Here is a 16,831-nt window from a genome sequence, read left to right as displayed (position 1 = left end):
ATGGTTTCCCAGCAAATGCAAGGCAAGGATTTACCAACTGAGCCATCACTCTGGGCCCAGCAACTAATTAAATTTTGGAAAATAGTGTGAGTCAAACAACAAATACTAGCAGCAACCAGCCTGTGACTGCATGGAGAAATCTGAATCCCTGAAAAAGCGAAAACACAAATTCTCCACAGGACACACCTCCTTTTTTTTTTTTTTACATCATATCACATTGGAATCTGAGGGAAGGGAAATAGTCACTGAATTTCTTTAAACTAGTCAAGGAATAATGGAACAAGTCATTCCAGAGCATGCAGAGAGCAAACCCTTCAAGAACTCTTCACAGGGATCTACAGAACTCATTATAATCCAAATAGTATATCTTTTTTTTTTTTTTTTAGGAAAATCACTAGGTAACAACAAAGCACCCCTTCTTTTAAGGACTGTGTGGCACATGCTACATTTGCCTGCTTGTTCATTTTCTGTCTTAGACACAGTCTGGGGCAGGACTTGGTCTTTCTTATTCACAACTGTACTTGCTTCTCACTGCCTGGCACCTATGCACCAGCCAAAACACAGTACACATTTAATAAATATTTAGAAAATGAAGGCAGGAGTGCCATTCTTTACATAGACAAGAAAACAGATTCAAAGACAATATGCTCTTTGTTTGCTGTCATTTGGCTTATAAAAATACCACTAGGAAATCCAACCAATCTTCTGCTTTCCTTTCACTTGTACTACAAGATAAATTCCTCTTAGATATCCTAGAATTCCTCTCTTCACAGTTTTGCAATTCTGAGTTTAATAGTGGGGGGAGGGGATGGGGTTTCATTCTTGATTCCAACAAAACTTGTAGAAGCAGAGGGTGATAAGCAGAAGGGTAGTGACAGAAGACAAGCTAAGGCAGTAGCAGCAGTGTTGGGGCTGCCCTGTGGAGCTGGAGAACTGGCCTGCAGCTGGGCTGCAGGCTACAGGGGCAGAGCCAGACCCACAGGCCTCAGGATCACCCCATCTGTGTGGAGTCTGTGGATAAGTACCAGTTCATTAAACAACTGTCACCTTAATCAGCATCCTCAAAGCCCCAAAGCATGAACACTATGCCACCCACGTGGCTGGCAGCCTCCCAGAGACATATGGCTCCAAGCTGCCTAACTTTGTGCAGTGTTCACAGATGTACCACACCACATCCCTGTCTACAGAACATCACACATGATATGGTGAGGCAGAGGCAGACATCCAGGCCCTGCTGAAAGATGTGGGTTTTTGTTTGTTTGTTTGTTTGTTTTTAGCTCACTTTTGTGACTAAGTCAATGAGGTGACAATCCTGCAGGCCAAGGACTATTTGGACTAGCAGCTAAGGCCCAACTGAGCTGCCTGCATGGCAGTGTCTCCCACCACAGACTGGAGCCATGGGACCTCAGGGAGAGGAAGCCGGATGCTGAAAGGCTTGGCGTGGCAATGCAGGAAGAAGGGTTTGGAAGGCACAGAGGGGAGTCGCACTTTGTTTGTGCTGAGTAAGAAACAGGGCTGTGCAGTCATTAGCATGGAGTAAGCTGTCCATTGCTGTCCACTCACTGTTAGCTGCTGGCCCCCCTCCTACTGTGATTTTCTCTTTACTGGGGCTTAACTATTCAAATTCTAGGGATTCTGTCATTACATCTCTCAAATAGAATAAATTTAAACAAAAAATAGGGCAGACGCTGTGGTACAGTGTATTAAGGTGATACTTAGGGTGCCTGCCTTCTACCTTAGAGTGGGAATTTTCTGACGCAGCTGCCTGCTGATGTACATCCCAGGAGGCAGATGATGGTTCATGTGCTTGGGCCCTTGCCACCTGTATGGCAGACCTGGATGGAGTTCTAAGCTCCCACCTTCTGCCTGGCCCAACCATGACTTTTGCAGGCATGGAGGAGAGAACCAGGGGATGGAAGATCTCTCTGTGTTTCAGATAGATGAAAAAAAAACTTTTGTTGTTGTTTTTGTTTTTTTACAAACTCCAGAGTTTGCTGTCTGAGTCCATCCCTGTTTAGGGGAGAACAGCAGATGGCAGGCTCACTGAGCACAATGTTTCCTTTGTTCCTGGGAGCTCACTACTGTGAACACTCCTAAATCCTTGTTCCAGGATAGACATGGTCCAGTGGGGTTTATGGAGAACACAGATGACTCAGGTACTGCAAGTCTTAAATTCCAACTACCTAGCATGTAGGTACCAAGTGTCCCTGTCAGTCCCTGGGCTCCTTCTACTTTGATGGACAGTAAAGGCCCAGTCCAGGTCTTGCTTCCACTCAGAACTGCACCTGACTGCATTTCCAGCCAAGTGATCAGCTCTAGCTTGCCGGATCACAAGGCGGGGGGTCAGGGAGTGACTCTCCTTGCTGTCCAGCTCCTTGCTGTCCTCTCTGACCTGCTGAGCTGGAATCAGGGCTGAGCAGGGAACTGCAGGCAAGAAGATAGTGGCTTTCTACCCCTGCTATCCCTTCCCACCTGACCCTGGCCAACTCTCTGTTCACACTTGCCTCATCTTTGGAGTCAGAGGGATCAATCCCTTACATTCCCATCCCCACTGAACCTCCACTCTGGCATCAAACTGGGCGAGACGGCACTGGGATCCTGGCTTTCCACTCAGTAGCTCTCTTAAGGCAGGGTATGGAACCTCTCTGGGATTGTTTCTCTGTATGTAAAAATGGGGATAGTTTCCTAATTTTTTAATAATCAGCTATGCTCCTAAAACTGAAGGAGTGCCATTTTTTATACAGTGTAAACCCTCAATCCTCCTGGAGACCCAGGTCATTCTCAATAGCAAGGAAAAGGAGCCTAACAAACCAGTGCTGTCACACAACTACAGCAAGTGTCAATGCAAGTCTCTATTGGTCATATGCACCACTTAAACTATTAGAATTTGTGCAACACTTACAAACTGAATAGTAACCTGAGAAAAAATTCTAGGCATAAAATTTCCATGTAGTACAAATGAGACCTTTCTAAAAATCCATCCAACTTAAGAAAAAGTCTAAGAAATTTCTAACTCTGAAATTTATTATTCATACTTTGTGTTGATGAGAAGTCTGTGATCCTATGTATTTCTCTCTAAATGCCATGTAAAAAATTGCCCATAAAAGTAAACAAAAAATTCCAAGCCTGGAAAACTGAAATGAAACTGATAACTGTACCTATTGATGGTACATAAATGGTTATAATCTAGTTGGGAAAATATACTGCAACATAAAATGAATCATAAAAGGGCCCAGCATGGTAGGTTAGTGGCTAAAGTCCTTGCCTTGCATGTGCCAGGATCCCATATGGACGCCAGTTCTAATCCCAGCAGCCCTGCTTCCCATTCAACTCACCGCTTGTGGCCTGGGAAAGCAGTCAAGGACAGCTCAAAGCCTTGGGACCCTGCACCCATGTAGGAGATCCAGAAAAGGCTCCTGGCTCCACGTTTGGGATCAGCTCAGTTCTAGGCGTTGCGGCCACTTGGAGAGTGAATCAGTGGACGGAAGATCTTCTTCATCTTTTCTCTCTGTAAATCTGACTTTCCGATAAAAATAAAGAAAATGTTATCTTAAAAAAGTGTTCGTACTCTATAACAAACTAGGAAGCTTACTCCTGGGAATTTATCCTCTATAAGTTATTCAACAGAAGAAAAAACTGTAGAGATACAAATACTTACTGCAGCATTGTCTCTGACAGTCAAGAATACAAGGAGAACAAAACTATGGAAACAATGACAAGAAACGGTTTATTAAATTATAGTATTTGGTGACAAAGAACTACTCCAGCTATTAATAAGTAAACATGAAGAGTAGGTAGTATGATACAGAAAAATATCATGGCATTAAGTGAAAAGCAGAACCCGAAGAATGTATTTGCTGTGATCACTATGATCTTGCAGGCCAGCTACGCTATACAGACAAAAGCTGAAAGAGAAGAAAACAGAGGGCCCAGCACTGTGGCATACTGGGTTAAGTCAGCTGCCTGTTCAACTCCTAGCCATTCCACTCGGAATCCAGCTCCCTGTTAATGTGCCTGGAAGAGCATCAGAGGACTTCTCAGGTGCGTGGGCCCCTGTACCCCCGTGGGAGATCCAGTGGAAGCTCCTGGCTCCTGTTTTCAGTCTGGCCCAGGACTTGCTGCTGCAACTATTTGGAAAGCAAACTAACAGATGGGTCTCTTTTTTTCCTCTCTCTCTGTAGCTCCGCCCTTCAGATAATTTCTTAAAAAGGAAGAAATGAAATGAAATGAAAGCAAAGAAGTTGGATGGTAAATTTGAAAATTTTCTTCAATATTATACTATTCTTTCAATTGCAAATTTTCAAACTTTATTTTACTTGAAACACAGAGTTATAGAGAGGAAGGGAGAGACAGAGCGAGAGCTTCTATCTTCTGATTTATTTGCCCAAGTGGCCACAATGGTCAGAGCTGAGCTGATCTGTAGCTAGGAGCCAGGAGCCTCCTCTGGATCTCCCACGTCGGTGTGGAGTCCCAAGGCTTTGGGCTCTGGTCTGTTGTTTTCCCAGGCCACAAGCAGGGAGCTGGATGGGAAGTGGAATCACCAGCACATGAACCAGTGCCCATTTGAGATGCCTGGCACCACAGGCAAGACTCAGGCTCCTGTGCCACTGTGCTGACCCCAAATTTTCTAATTCTTTGACATAGATTTGAATTTTTGAGTTCCACTCATAGAAAAGAGCAGAAACCCTGGCTCTTCTTATCTTAAATTAACAGTCCTCTAGTTGAAAAAGGAAAGCACCATAGCATAATCCCTGTGTCCAGTGTGTAGATGGAGAGGAGGAAAATAAGGCTGGTTCCTGCAGGCCCGATGACAAACTCAGGAACCAAGAGAGGGGAAAGGAGAGGGAGCAGCAGATCCCATGTCAGGGTGGTAGTACGTTCTCAAGAACACCTGGAGAGAGGCCTGGGGTGGCAAAAGAGAAAAATCAGCCCTGTATCTACATGTCTCACCAGGCTGCTGTGTGCCACGGCCTTCCTTCCGTGCACCTCCCAGGTCATTTAGGAGGCTCTGACTCCTTCTCCCTTGAGATATCACAAGGCCATGCTCTGTGTCAGAAGATGTCACAGAGAGGGACACCTCCTGGGGGTCATGTCCAAAGTCACGCCCTGTGTGCCTGATAGGAGGGGGCAGTCATTTAATGTCTATTATCTGGCTGCTATCCAATTGGGCAACAGTACTCACAGCGCCTGTCCTCTCAGAGCTAAGTAACCTAGTGAAATTGCTCTGCACTGAACAAGCGCCAAGAATGCTTAAGTGACACAGTTGCCTTATGAAGGAGAGGGAGCTGGTTGGGAAACCAGAAAGCCTAGGGCACTCCCAATACCCTGGAGATCACAGCACTGATGAGAAAAACGTAAGGTGACCATGGAACCCAACTTGGAATACTGGGTCTACTTGAGTTGGCCTTTGTTTCAGCCACCTGGCCAGAGGGACAAGATGTAGCTCTTCTACAAGCAAGCAACTTTGCAAACCACTCAGAAAAGGTATCCCCCTACCCTCACTCCTACCCCAAGACTCTGCCAGGCTTACCATCATCGACAGATCACCTTCCCCAGTGCAGTTGCTTATGCGCCCCTTGCTGGCTGGTTTTGACATCAAAGAGGAGATGGTGTTACACTTGGCCCCCACTCTCTCTCAAGACTCCCCTAACTGCTGCTCACAGGCAATTTGTGATTAGGGTTGAACCAATGATAGCCTTCATGTATGAGGTCAGAGAGGGGCGTGGTCACTGAAGTAAAAACAAAGCAGAACCAGACACAGACCACAGGCTAGGCCCAACCCCTGGCTGAGACCCCAGCTCAGTTCCTCAACTCTTGCTGTGCTGTTTTCTCAAACATCAACTGAGATGGGCAGAGACACTCTGCAAAGTGCAAGGTACTCCAAAAATACTATCAGCACTATAAACTAGAGTGTTCTTGGATGAATGAGGTGGACCTTTGAAGGTTGAAGATGACTTAAGAAAATGTGGTCAGAAAGAGAAAGAGCACTCCAGGCAAAAAAACGGCTCACAGTGTGCATGTCCCAAGTATGGTCACAGCAAAATGCTTGTGTAGGGGAAAAGCTGAGGCAAAGCTGGAAGGACAAGTGGACTGCACTGTTGGTAAAACGGGGTGCAGAAGAATCCAGGTCCTGTAGGAACACCAACCTGACAGTTTAAGCATAGAGTGGGGAAGGGTCAGAAAGCAAGCAAACTACAGGAGGGTGTGACAAACTCCAGCCAGGAGAAATAACAAGGGCCTGAATGAAACCAGTGGCAGGAGGGCTTAAAAGGAAGAAGAGGTAGGGGATGGCAGGGCATGCTTGGCTCAGAGCCTTGGCCTAGCCTGGATCTGACTTATCAAGACTATCTAGGGCCTGGCGGCATGGCCTAGCGGCTAAAGTCCTCGCCTTGAAAGCCCCGGGATCCCATATGGGCGCCGGTTCTAATCCCGGCAGCTCCACTTCCCATCCAGCTCCCTGCTTGTGGCCTGGGAAAGCAGTCGAGGACGGCCCAAGGCTTTGGGACCCTGCACCCACGTGGGAGACCCGGAAGAGGTTCCTGGTTCCCGGCATCGGATTGGCGCGTGCCGGCCCGTTGCGGCTCACTTGGGGAGTGAGTCTCTCCTCCTCTCTGTATATCCAGCTTTCCAATAATAATCACTCTTACAAAAAAAAAAATTATCTGTATGTCTTCCTCTTTCATTCAGCCTTTGAAATCAAATACATAAATAAATAAAACGAGGGGGGGTCAGAATTGCGGCATGTGAGCTAAGCTGGAGCCTGCTGCAGGCCAGCATCCTATGTAAGCATGCCAGTTCCAGTCCCAACTGCTGTACTTTCCATCTAGCTGCCTGTCATGTGCCTGGGGAAGCAGAAAACCCAAGCCCTTGGTCCCTGACACCCATGCGGGAGAACCAGGCGGAGGTCCAGGCTCCTGATTGGGCCTGGGGTCATCAGAGGAGTTAAAGAGCAGATCTCTTTCTACCTTCCAAATGAATATTTACAATCTACAGAAAATGTGGAGTTAAAAAATATGGGCTGTATCACAAAATGATAATAATAATAATAATACAAATAAAAAGTAAATTAAAAAAACTTTCTACAAGTTTTGTACAAGCCATGTGTAGCACATATGAATTTTGCTAAATAAATCGGCATGTATTATATGCATGAAAATAAATTTCACTTACAATGAAAAAAATATAAGGACAGGAATTTGAAGACCACTAACATTTAAATGATGGACAAAGAAAAACTTGAAAAGAGAGGAACTGCTACAGACACGGGGAAGGCCCAGGGTTTTCTTCAAAGGAGTAAAGGTCAATTAAAAGAATACATGTAGCAGGGGAAGAGTTCGCTCAACTCAGCAGCTGCTTCCCTGAGGCTGCTGGAAGGGCAACCTCCCTGAAGCATGTAGTGTGGCTGACAACTAAACACTGGAGGATTAAACAGGAGTGAGCAGACAAGATCTGCAGACCACACTTCTGGTCAGCATGGCTGTAAGGAGCAAGTATAGTTGTCAACAGAGAATTCAAGATGTTTTAGCTAAAATACATTTTATCAGGAACACAGTGGAAACAAATGTCTCTCATACACAGAATAAGCAGGGGAATGGGATCGCAGACGCTGGCTGAAGGACCCAGTTCAAGAAAGGAGTGACTGGGTCCAATGCAGTAGCTAGTGCCTAGGGTCCTCACCTTCCAAGCGCTGAGATCCCTTATGGGCACGGTTGTAATCCTGATTGCTCCACTTCCCATCCAGCTCTCTGCTTGCAGCCTGGGGAAGCAGTTGAGCACAGCCCAATGGTTTGGGATCCTGCACCCGCACGGGGACCTGAAGAGGCTCCGGGCTCCTGGGTTCAGATCTGCTCAGCACCAGCCGCTGCAGCCGCTTGGGGAGTGAACGGGAAGCTCTTCCTGTCTCTCCTCCTCTGTACATCTGCCTTTCTAATAAAAATAAATAAATCTTAAAGAAAAACTGAGGGAGGGCTGTTCAACTACAATTAAGAGGTACGTTCACTCCTTTCACAATTATTCGTGAATAGGTTCCGTGAGCACACAGGGTGGCGCTCCGAAAGCTAGCTGAGTGTTTTAGGAGGGAAGCGAGAGAAGGTTCCGGAAAGATGGATGTAGCCTGGACCACGGCCTTCTCGTACGGGGGAAGAAATTCAAACATGGCGTTTCATTCATACTGAGTCGGGTTCCCCGAAGCACCGAACACCCTCTCAATTACAAAAGCAGCCTAAGGATAAAGGAGAAAGCAGTGTGGGAGAGGGGGTCTCCGGTAGGGGAGGGGACGGGCATTTCCTAAGACGGCTGGACCGTGCCTCTAGTCTCCTCAGACGGCCAGGCCCGAACAGAACACTAAGAGCACCCTGGGGAGACGCGGGGCACCGCTCCAGGCAGCGGCGTCTGAGAAGCAGCCACGGCCGGCGAGGCGGCCCCTCGACCGCGGAAGCCTCCGAACCCTGGCGCCTAAAACCCCGCATCCTTCAGCGGCTCCTAGTCCGCGAGGCGAGGGCGAGGCAGCCCACACACAAACCGCCCGTCATCCTCGGGGACTGGGTCGTGATGACGACGAAGGCCGCACACCGGAAGAGAAGTCCGCCAGGCCCCGCCCCGGCCCGCCGCTCCCTGGCCGGACGTGAGGTCCGTGGCTCCGCCCCGAGCTCGTTACCTCGCGAGATTTCGCGCCGCCCTCTCTCTTTCCGCTCGGCAGCCGACATGGTAGGTGAGCTTTCTGGCCTCCGGCTCCTGGCCGGTCGGGGTCTCCGGTTCTGTTCCCGCCGCTCCCCGGCCGCTGGCTTCCGACGCGGGTCGAGCTTTCCTGGCAGCGCCTGGCCGACCGGGGAGCGGGATGGGGAGGCGTGGGCCGGAGCGGGAGCCGGGGGCCGCGTGCTGGGCCCGGCGTGTGCGTCTCGGGGTTCCGCGGACGGGGCGCGAGGCCGCCGTGGCCTCAGCCCGTGCGAGTGCCAGGCGTTGGGCGCCGCGCTGCCTCTCCCCGCGGGCCTTGCCACCAATCTGCTTTTTCCGTACAGCCATCCAGACTGAGGAAGACGCGGAAACTGCGCGGCCACGTGAGCCATGGCCACGGCCGCATCGGTGAGTGTGGCCTTGCCCTGCAGGTGGGCCGTGCGCGCGCCCTTCCCGGCGAGGTTTACAGCGCTTGTAGGATCGAGTCCAGACGCTGGGGCTCCCCCCTCCCCGGCTCTTCCAGTGCACACAGCTTTAGAGAATTGTATATCAGAAGGGATAGGGTTTGGGGTGCAGTGTTGCATGAGTTGACGTCAGCGGGTCCTGGGGCAGTGCTGTGATGGGAACCCCGAGTCCTGGAGCAGCAGCCAGGTGTGCGCGGGCTGAGCCGCCCAGCTCTGTGTCTTTGCAGGCAAGCACCGGAAGCACCCGGGAGGCCGTGGGAACGCTGGTGGCATGCATCACCACAGGATCAACTTCGACAAATAGTGAGTGTGTGGGCCGGCAAGTGGAGGAGGGCCAGCCTGCCATCGAGGCTAGAGTCACGCTTGGGTACTGGCTGTTGCCTTAGTGTGCTAGAGTCCTCGGAGAGTAACTGCTGACCTTATTCACTGGCTGTGGGCCTCGTGGCACGGTCAGTCACCAGGTTAGTGACACATGTTTGTCTCCCGTGTGCTGCAGGATAGTGACCCGGCCCTATGACCTTAGTGATGTGCTCCATGAAATAACACTAGACTGTTCCATTTGGTACACCTTGACGGACTTAGCAGATGTATAAACTGCAGTCAATCTGATACACCAGTTGATACTGTGGCGGGAGGGGAGAACAGGTGGTCCGCCTTAACCCCAGTGAGTTGTGAAAGCAGTGGCTTTCTCTCAGTCACCCAGGTTACTTTGGGAAAGTTGGTATGAGACATTACCACTTAAAGCGGAACCAGAGCTTCTGCCCAACTGTCAACCTGGATAAGCTGTGGACGCTGGTCAGTGAGCAGACCCGGGTGAATGCTGCCAAGAACAAGACAGGAGCAGCTCCCATCATCGACGTTGTGCGGTCGGTGAGTGCATGCTTGCTGTGCTCTGGTGCCGTGCCCTCCCACACAGACTACCTAACTTGCCTGGTTAGATGCCCACCAGATAATTCTCCTTTTCGTGGAATTACCATGGGCAATTATGGCCAGAATGGGCTCCTGTAATCGAAGGTTTTGGCTGCATGTGAAAGGATCTTCCGTGGAAAGCTGCGGTGCTCCTAGGGAGGCAGAGACCAGATCCCGTGCGCAGCTTTTGCTGTCATTGTGTATTGCTGGGAGTTGGGCAGGAAAGGAGGGTTAGCCTGGCCGAGACTAGAGTCACATCCCGACACGTGTTGTCCTGGTGTGCTAGAGTTCTCGGAGAGAATCTGCTGCTCTTGATTCACTGGCGGGGGCTTGTAGTGCACCCGTTAGTGCCCAGATCAGAGACATGCCTGAAAGGGTGGGTTAGGGGACTCTGCCCTTTAGGACTTGGTGGGTGCCTGCTGGGGTGTTCTCCAAACCTCCTTCTTTGTTCTTCCAGGGCTACTACAAAGTTCTGGGAAAAGGAAAACTCCCAAAGCTCCCAGTCATTGTCAAAGCCAAATTCTTCAGTAGAAGAGCTGAGGAGAAGATTAAGGGCGTTGGGGGAGCCTGTGTCCTGGTGGCTTGAGGCCACCGTTCATTAAAGTGCTTCTCTGCTGGTCTGATGCGCTTTCCTTGACTTTTCTGCCAGAAACCCACCTCACCTCTTCCAGTTGCTCCATGTGTGGGGGCCGGGGTGCTCCCTTAGTGCAGGAAAAGAGACTCTCCTTCAAAGAGGAGAGGTATTTATTGCTGGGTTATTCCCAGTGACTGTAGCAGTCACATCTGTCCCAGGCTTAAGTTAAGCCAGAGCTACATCTTGAGTGTCCCAAATGCTACTCACTGTCACCTTGCAGAGTGAGCCTTAGCGGGAAGCACTGTATCAGAAAATCCTGGTGTTATAACGATCTGGTCTTCTTGGGCTTGGTATTTCCTATTTTAAAGACCATGCTAATGTTTAGCCAGTGCATGGGATTGCAATGCCGGTTTGTGCCTTTTTTTTTTAAAGAGTCTCTTAAGACTTGTAGTTTAGAATACTGGGCAAAAAAACTAATGTAATACTTGATACTGCTAGGTGTTGTACGTGGCCTGGGGAGCTTGGTTATGGGGTAAATTTGTCAAAGTTGTGGCTAAGAATAAGCAAAACTTCAAGGACCCAGGTGCATGATCTTGTCCAACTCATCTGGGTTTGTGTACCATTACAGTTGCCAATAAACCTGGGCTTTCTAAGATATGAGAGTTGGAATGTATTTGCTTTGGACTTTGTAGTGAATTTAAAATTGAGGCTGTAGTTAAGTGACTGGCTGGAAGCAAGACCAAGAAAATGAGAATTAGCATAGGAAACGCTAGGGTTTGTGGGAGTGGGGTTATTACAGATTGCAGTCGGATGCTTGCGGGCTATCTGCCCTGCGCAGGGACAGCTGAGCTAGCTGGCTATCCCAGGTGGTCAGGTTCCCTCGGTGACACTGGGCTGAGCCCATCTGGGTCCGTCCATAGCGAGGGGCTTGTGGGGGCACCAGGCGTGAGGCCACGCTGCACAGCCGGCCTGTCCGCTCGACAGGCCCCTTAGCTGAGGGTTACGTAGCTGCAGGAGGCGGGGTCTCCGGCCAGCAGCGCGCCGCCCCGCCGGCGTCCCGAGAGCCGCTTCCTGGGGGCTCCGGGCTCTGGTTCCGGGGGCACGGACCGCCTTCCTACCGGAAGCGACGCCCACTCCAGCAACCCCGACCACATCCGGGGTGGGCGGGGCTGGCCGCGCTGCGCAGGCGCAGAGGCACTTCCGGGTCGGCAAGAGCACGGCCTCGGAGCTCTGCCCCTCCTAAAGGACAAGCATGGTCAGGATATAAACAATTCTGTTTCCGTTATGTCCCTGGGTATCCTGACCTAAAAGGAGAAATCGCTGTGCCCGCCTGGGGGCATTCTGGAAGAACATGGACCACCAGGATTTCCTTTTAGCATATGGGATCCTGGTGCCTGCACAGCAAGGATTTAGCCACTGAGCCGTCACATAAAGCCCTGTTATTTTCCATACAGTTCAAGTATCTTAGTATTTTAAAGATAGCAGTTAACCCCCTGCCCCCCAAAAAGGAATTTACACGTGTATGCTTCTGGGTCTCCCTCACAGGTGCAGGGTCCCACGCCTCTGTGCTGTTCTAGACTGCTTTCCCAGGCCACAGGCAGGGAGCTAGATGGGAAGTGGAGTAGTCGATATATGAACTGGTACCCATATGGGATCCCAGCAGTTACAAGGTGAGGGTGTGCCACTGGCCTATCACACCAGACCCCTTCCAGTTCTTTCTAATGTGCCCAGGGGATGCAGCAGAGGACAGCCCCAACACTGCAGCCCTTGCCACCCATGTGAGAGATGTGGATTGGAGTTCCAGGCTCATGACTTCAGCCTGGCCCAGACCTGGCTGATGAAGGCATCTGAGGAGTGAACCAGCTGCTGCCTGTTAGTCAACACTGCCATTCAGAGAAAAGCCCAGCCCAGGATGAGTTAACAGTGATGAGTTCTGGAGATAGCTACACTCAGTTCTAAATTTTCTGGTTAAAATCTGCCTTCTCCAACTTGGAAACTGAAATGCATACGGCCGCAATCCTCGCCCTCCTATTGCTGACAAACACTCAAAGCCGGCAATGCGGGAGGCTCTTTGAGAGGAGATGACTGAGGCCGGCGGCGTGGCCTAGCGGCTAAAGTCCTCGCCTTGAACGCCCCGGGATCCCATATGGGCGCCGGTTCTAATCCCAGCAGCTCCACTTCCCATCCAGCTCCCTGCTTGTGGCCTGGGAAAGCAGTCGAGGACGGCCCAAAGCCTTGGGACCCTGCACCCACGTGGGAGACCTGGAACAGGTTCCAGGTTCCCAGCTTCGGATCGGCACAGCACCGGCTGTTGCGCTCACTTGGGGAGTGAATCATCGGATGGAAGATCTTCCTCTCTGTCTCTCCTCTCTGTATATCTGACTTTGTAATAAAAATAAATAAATCTTAAAAAAAAAAACAAAGAGTGGAGATGACTTTGTCTTCCAAGAGGGTAGACCCTCTCCTTCGCTCTATGAGGGAGGTGGAGGACTGTACTGGCTCCAGCATGGATAGAGGAAAGCAAGCAGCCCAGGATGAAACGCCTCTTCAACGGGGCAAGAGTGGAAAGGTAAGCAACCTTCACCATTCAAATCCAGCCTGACCCACTGCCAGGGAGGAGCGTTCAGCTTCACGCCTTACCTCTGGGAAGTTTTACGTTCTCTGTTCTACTCAAGACCTTAAAACCTTTACTTCCCCATCCTGCTTCTTTCTTCCATGGAATGTGGTGAACATTCTGCATGTAAATACAGAGTTCCAGTGAAAAACACTATCCATAGAGTGACATGGCAATGGGGTCACGGCTCTGCCCTGGGTTGGCACTAGCTGAGCTTCACTACACCTAAGTCAGCATGCCTACTGGTAGAGTTCAGACAGAAAACAGCCATGCTGAGAGTCACCCAAAAATGGAGGCAGAGGGAAAAGAGCATTTTTCCGCCATTGTTAGAAATACTTGACTAGTCTGCACAGCTGGCTACCAGAGGGAAGCAGAGCTGAACAGTGATTAGTATTTCTAACTCTAATACCAGTCATGCAAATCAATCCAGAGAACTTGATTTCAGGGGAGGCCGGCGACCCACACTGAAGCCAGACCCTGACTCAAGTATGGAGTTACCTGCATGGTGGGGACTCCCTTGATTGGCCTTTCTCAGGGCCACTTCCTGGAAAGGGAACTCCATAGACAATAAAGCCAAAGGACACGTGGGACTCTGGGCCCCAACAACTGTACACTGTTTATTGAGAACACCCGTAGAAGGTGGGAGAGAGTGGGGATGCCCTGTACCGCATCATGGCCACCGCTGACCGGGAGCTGGGCCCAGAGAGCCTACAGCGCTGGCAGAGCTGGAGGGTGGGCTTCTGGGGACTCACTGACCATCTCAGAAAGGGACCAGCCCAGGAGCCTTGGTGCTATGCTGCAAATGTGAACTGACTGGCTTCTGCCTTTTAAAACAGGTGGAAGGGAGAGGGCCACTCAGGACAAAAATAGAAACTCTAAGACTTCTTAAAAAATCGTCTTGCTGTACATCACAAGATAGCACCTGCTATCAGGGACCCCAGACTGGCAGCAGGGGTCGCAGGCAGGCAGGCGGGCGGGTAGGCCAAGGCTCCCGGAAGGTCAGTGGTTTAGCTGAGACACTCAGCTGCACAGAACTGGCCAGTTACCAGCACCCAACGAAACTTCATTCGTGCTCAGGCAGGGCCGGAAAGCACCCAGCCCCTTGGGAATATACAAATATTTACCAGACTCTTTTGCTTGTTATAAAACAGTTAAGAAAGCTTACAGCAGATTATTTACAAACAGTATCCTGGGATAATAGTGGAGGCAGAGGTGGGCTGGCCTGGAGGGGGCAGTCCCAAGGATTCCCGTTTGGGCCCCCCTCCCCTGGCTCTAGGCTCTGCAAGGCACTGGAGTCCACGAACTGGGACACGAGTTTTAATTCTTCTTGTGGAGGAACTTCATTTTGTTGCCTGTGGGCCAGAGAGGGCGAAAGTGAGAAGGCTTCAAGTGCCATGGCTTCCAACCTCCCAACCCTCTCCTTCCCGCTACTTTACCATCTTGGTGGTAGCCTATGGATTAGAAAGACTGAGTACAGCTGTGGCAGATGTGATCCAGGGGAGTGAAAACAAAGTAGGATGCTTTGGGTAAGCCACTTAACCTGTGTGGCCTGTTTCCCTTGAGACACGCTATGATCCAGTGATCTAGCTGGCTAAGTTCCAGGAGCTTCACAGGAAGTGCCCTCAATCTCCTGGACTTGTGTGGACCCCTGTGGTCCAGAGGACAGTTCAAGGGCTCCAACAGCTCTCACATTCCCAGAGAGAGGAATGCAGTCACAGGGAGCTGAGCTGTGTGAGAATCTCCACTAAATGCTGCCACCGTCTTCACCAAGGTCTCTCCCGTTCTAGCTGCAGCCCCGTTACAGACACCTGTTGGTGCTGCCGGAGGGCAGTCGGGGATACAGGTCCCCTTGCCAAGTATTCATTCCGTCTGTCACAGGTTTACTCACCCAAACCTCGGAGAAACTTATTCATCCCACTCTGCTCAGTGTCTGGGAGTTCCTCTAAGTACTGTTCCACTCGCTGTTCAAAGAGACCTGGGAACCAGGAGGAAGACAAGCAGAACTGTCACTGGGGAAAGGAGGGGGATCCTGGAGCATGAATGCCAAAGGAGAAGACATCAGACACTTGGGGTTTTCATTTACTAGCAGCATCATATCAAAATTCAGGCCAATGTATCCAAATGATCCCCAGCGGCATCTCACAAACATTCACTCTACACAGCAGGAAGACCCAGTGTGCAGTCCTGAACTGCAGTGTGGTGGTGACGTCACTTGCTTCTGAGCAGCCCCGACTAGAAACCTGAGCTTCTTTAGAGCACTTTTTAAATAAACAAAAACAAAACCTTTATTTCAAAGGCAGAGAGATGCGGCAAGGCAGAATCTCCCATTCACGGTACAATCTCTAAAGGCCCAGCCTGGGTAAGGCCAAAGGCAGGAACCAGGAACTCAATCCACGTCTCCCACATAGACGCAGGGACCCAAGGACTTGAGCCATCACTTACTGCCTTGCAGGCTATGCATCATCAGGGAGTTGCAACCAGAAGTAGAGCTACAACTTAAACACAGGATGTGGCTGAAGCAAGAGGCATCTTAACAACCATGCCTCCAGGAGACTCATATTGTATGGTTCCAGATATATTTGTTGCCCTAAATGTTCAGTATTAGTAGATAGGAGAGACAACCCTGACATTAGATGGATCTTGATGAAACAGGAAAACTCTAGAGTGAAACTGATGAAATTGCAAGACAACATAACCATGTGTGCCTTGAATAGGGATGGCCACCAAAGTAAGACCGCAAGCCCGGTCCTCCCTGAGGCACTGCCCAAGTCCTGGGTTCTCAGAATCCCACACCCCACCAGCTGCTCAGCTGGCCTCTTAAGAATGAGAAGGGCATTTGGGGAGGAGATGGGCAGCTGATGGCACACTGCTCTTAGTTGTGCAAGACATGCCTGTGGAGGCATTCACTGGGGCTAAAGAAGGAAAAATAGGTCCCCTGGAAGTTTCTCTGAGCAGAGAGAGCCTGGTGCTCATTGACACCCTCCAGCTTCCATCACAGGGCTTACTCATTCAATCCAGGGAAGGCCCGTAGCTGTCCACCCAAGCTCTCCCAGCCTTACCCTTTGCACGGCACTTCCTCAGCTCCCTGTCTTGGATGAAGCCAGCAAACATCTGGGATTCCATAAAAACCTCAAGGAAGCGGCGGATGCTTTTGGAGGCCACAGATTTGCGGAAGGCCTCGCGCTGGAAGGCCCGCTCCCCCTTTTCACTCTGTGTCAGAAAGAGGGAGTAGTGTCCGACGGTCTCCACGAAGAACCGGATGAACACCTCCGACACCAGCCCGTTGAGGGTATTACATTCTAGAAAGGGAAAGAGTGGCTCTGGAATGCAGCTCAACAGCCTGCAAGGCATCCCCAACCCCCACAGGTATAGTTTCCCTCTCCCCAAGAACACTTGGCGGCCAGCACCCTGCTCTGCTCAGCACATGGGAGTTGGCAAATAATCCTTACTGGGTGAACGAAAGGGAAATCAAAGACCAGAACACCACTTTTCCTACATCCCTGGCCTGAAGTGACTGTCCTGGCTTCCCAGGACAAGGAGGTTCCATTTATCAGGCTTGAGATGGGGCCTGGGAGAGAGGAATCGTTTGTTTCTTGT

General features: G+C 50.4%; 3 protein-coding genes and 2 non-coding genes across 16 annotated transcripts in view; 3 read left to right on the top strand and 2 right to left on the bottom strand.

Annotated features, from left to right (window-relative positions):
- TRIM66 (tripartite motif containing 66) overlaps positions 1 to 5,652 on the bottom strand; it is a 57,745-nt gene extending 52,093 nt beyond the window's left edge. For 3 of the 7 annotated variants that reach the window (XM_058663418.1, XM_058663419.1, XM_058663422.1), the window contains exon 1: positions 5,531 to 5,649. In XM_058663418.1, the coding sequence (XP_058519401.1) occupies positions 5,531 to 5,596 (66 nt within the window). In that variant the 5' untranslated portion in view covers positions 5,597 to 5,649. Of the gene's footprint in view, positions 1 to 3,335; positions 3,514 to 5,530 lie in introns of those variants that run through there. The other 4 variants (XM_058663415.1, XM_058663417.1, XM_058663420.1 and 1 more) reach the window with 3 other exon arrangements.
- Positions 5,653 to 8,557: 2,905 nt separating this feature from the next.
- On the top strand, positions 8,558 to 10,664 carry RPL27A (ribosomal protein L27a). Its single transcript, XM_012929403.2, has 5 exons — positions 8,558 to 8,706; positions 9,018 to 9,081; positions 9,365 to 9,440; positions 9,833 to 10,007; positions 10,504 to 10,664. The coding sequence occupies exons 1-5, from the start codon at positions 8,704 to 8,706 to the stop codon at positions 10,630 to 10,632; spliced, it is 447 nt and encodes a 148-aa protein (XP_012784857.1). The 5' UTR covers positions 8,558 to 8,703; the 3' UTR covers positions 10,633 to 10,664.
- Positions 9,482 to 9,611, top strand: LOC118759608 (small nucleolar RNA SNORA3/SNORA45 family). The gene has a single exon (XR_004996298.1). It is a non-coding gene; the product is annotated as a small nucleolar RNA SNORA3/SNORA45 family (small nucleolar RNA).
- Positions 10,286 to 10,414, top strand: LOC118759607 (small nucleolar RNA SNORA3/SNORA45 family). The gene has a single exon (XR_004996297.2). It is a non-coding gene; the product is annotated as a small nucleolar RNA SNORA3/SNORA45 family (small nucleolar RNA).
- Positions 10,665 to 13,825: 3,161 nt separating the features above from the next.
- DENND2B (DENN domain containing 2B) overlaps positions 13,826 to 16,831 on the bottom strand; it is a 218,674-nt gene continuing 215,668 nt past the window's right edge. For 5 of the 6 annotated variants that reach the window (XM_058663410.1, XM_058663412.1, XM_058663411.1 and 2 more), the window contains 3 exons: positions 16,294 to 16,533; positions 15,123 to 15,209; positions 14,277 to 14,586 (listed from right to left, as the gene is read on the bottom strand). In XM_058663410.1, coding sequence (XP_058519393.1) covers positions 14,552 to 14,586; positions 15,123 to 15,209; positions 16,294 to 16,533 — 362 coding nt within the window. In that variant the 3' untranslated portion in view covers positions 14,277 to 14,551. Of the gene's footprint in view, positions 14,587 to 15,122; positions 15,210 to 16,293; positions 16,534 to 16,831 lie in introns of all 6 variants that reach the window. The other variant, XM_004593806.2, reaches the window with a different exon arrangement.

The sequence above is a fragment of the Ochotona princeps genome, chromosome 4 (assembly GCF_030435755.1).
Source record: "Ochotona princeps isolate mOchPri1 chromosome 4, mOchPri1.hap1, whole genome shotgun sequence".
In the NCBI taxonomy this organism is placed as follows: Eukaryota; Metazoa; Chordata; class Mammalia; order Lagomorpha; family Ochotonidae; genus Ochotona; species Ochotona princeps.
The sequence above is the reverse complement of the archived record's forward strand: the minus strand, read 5'-3'. Positions and strand labels throughout refer to the sequence as shown.

Excerpts from the sequence above, each read along its gene's own strand:
- RPL27A (XM_012929403.2), top strand. Across the intron at positions 9,082-9,364 it reads CCATGGCCACGGCCGCATCG|GCAAGCACCGGAAGCACCCG; the intron begins GTGAGTGTGGCC and ends GTGTCTTTGCAG. Across the intron at positions 10,008-10,503 it reads TCATCGACGTTGTGCGGTCG|GGCTACTACAAAGTTCTGGG; the intron begins GTGAGTGCATGC and ends TTGTTCTTCCAG.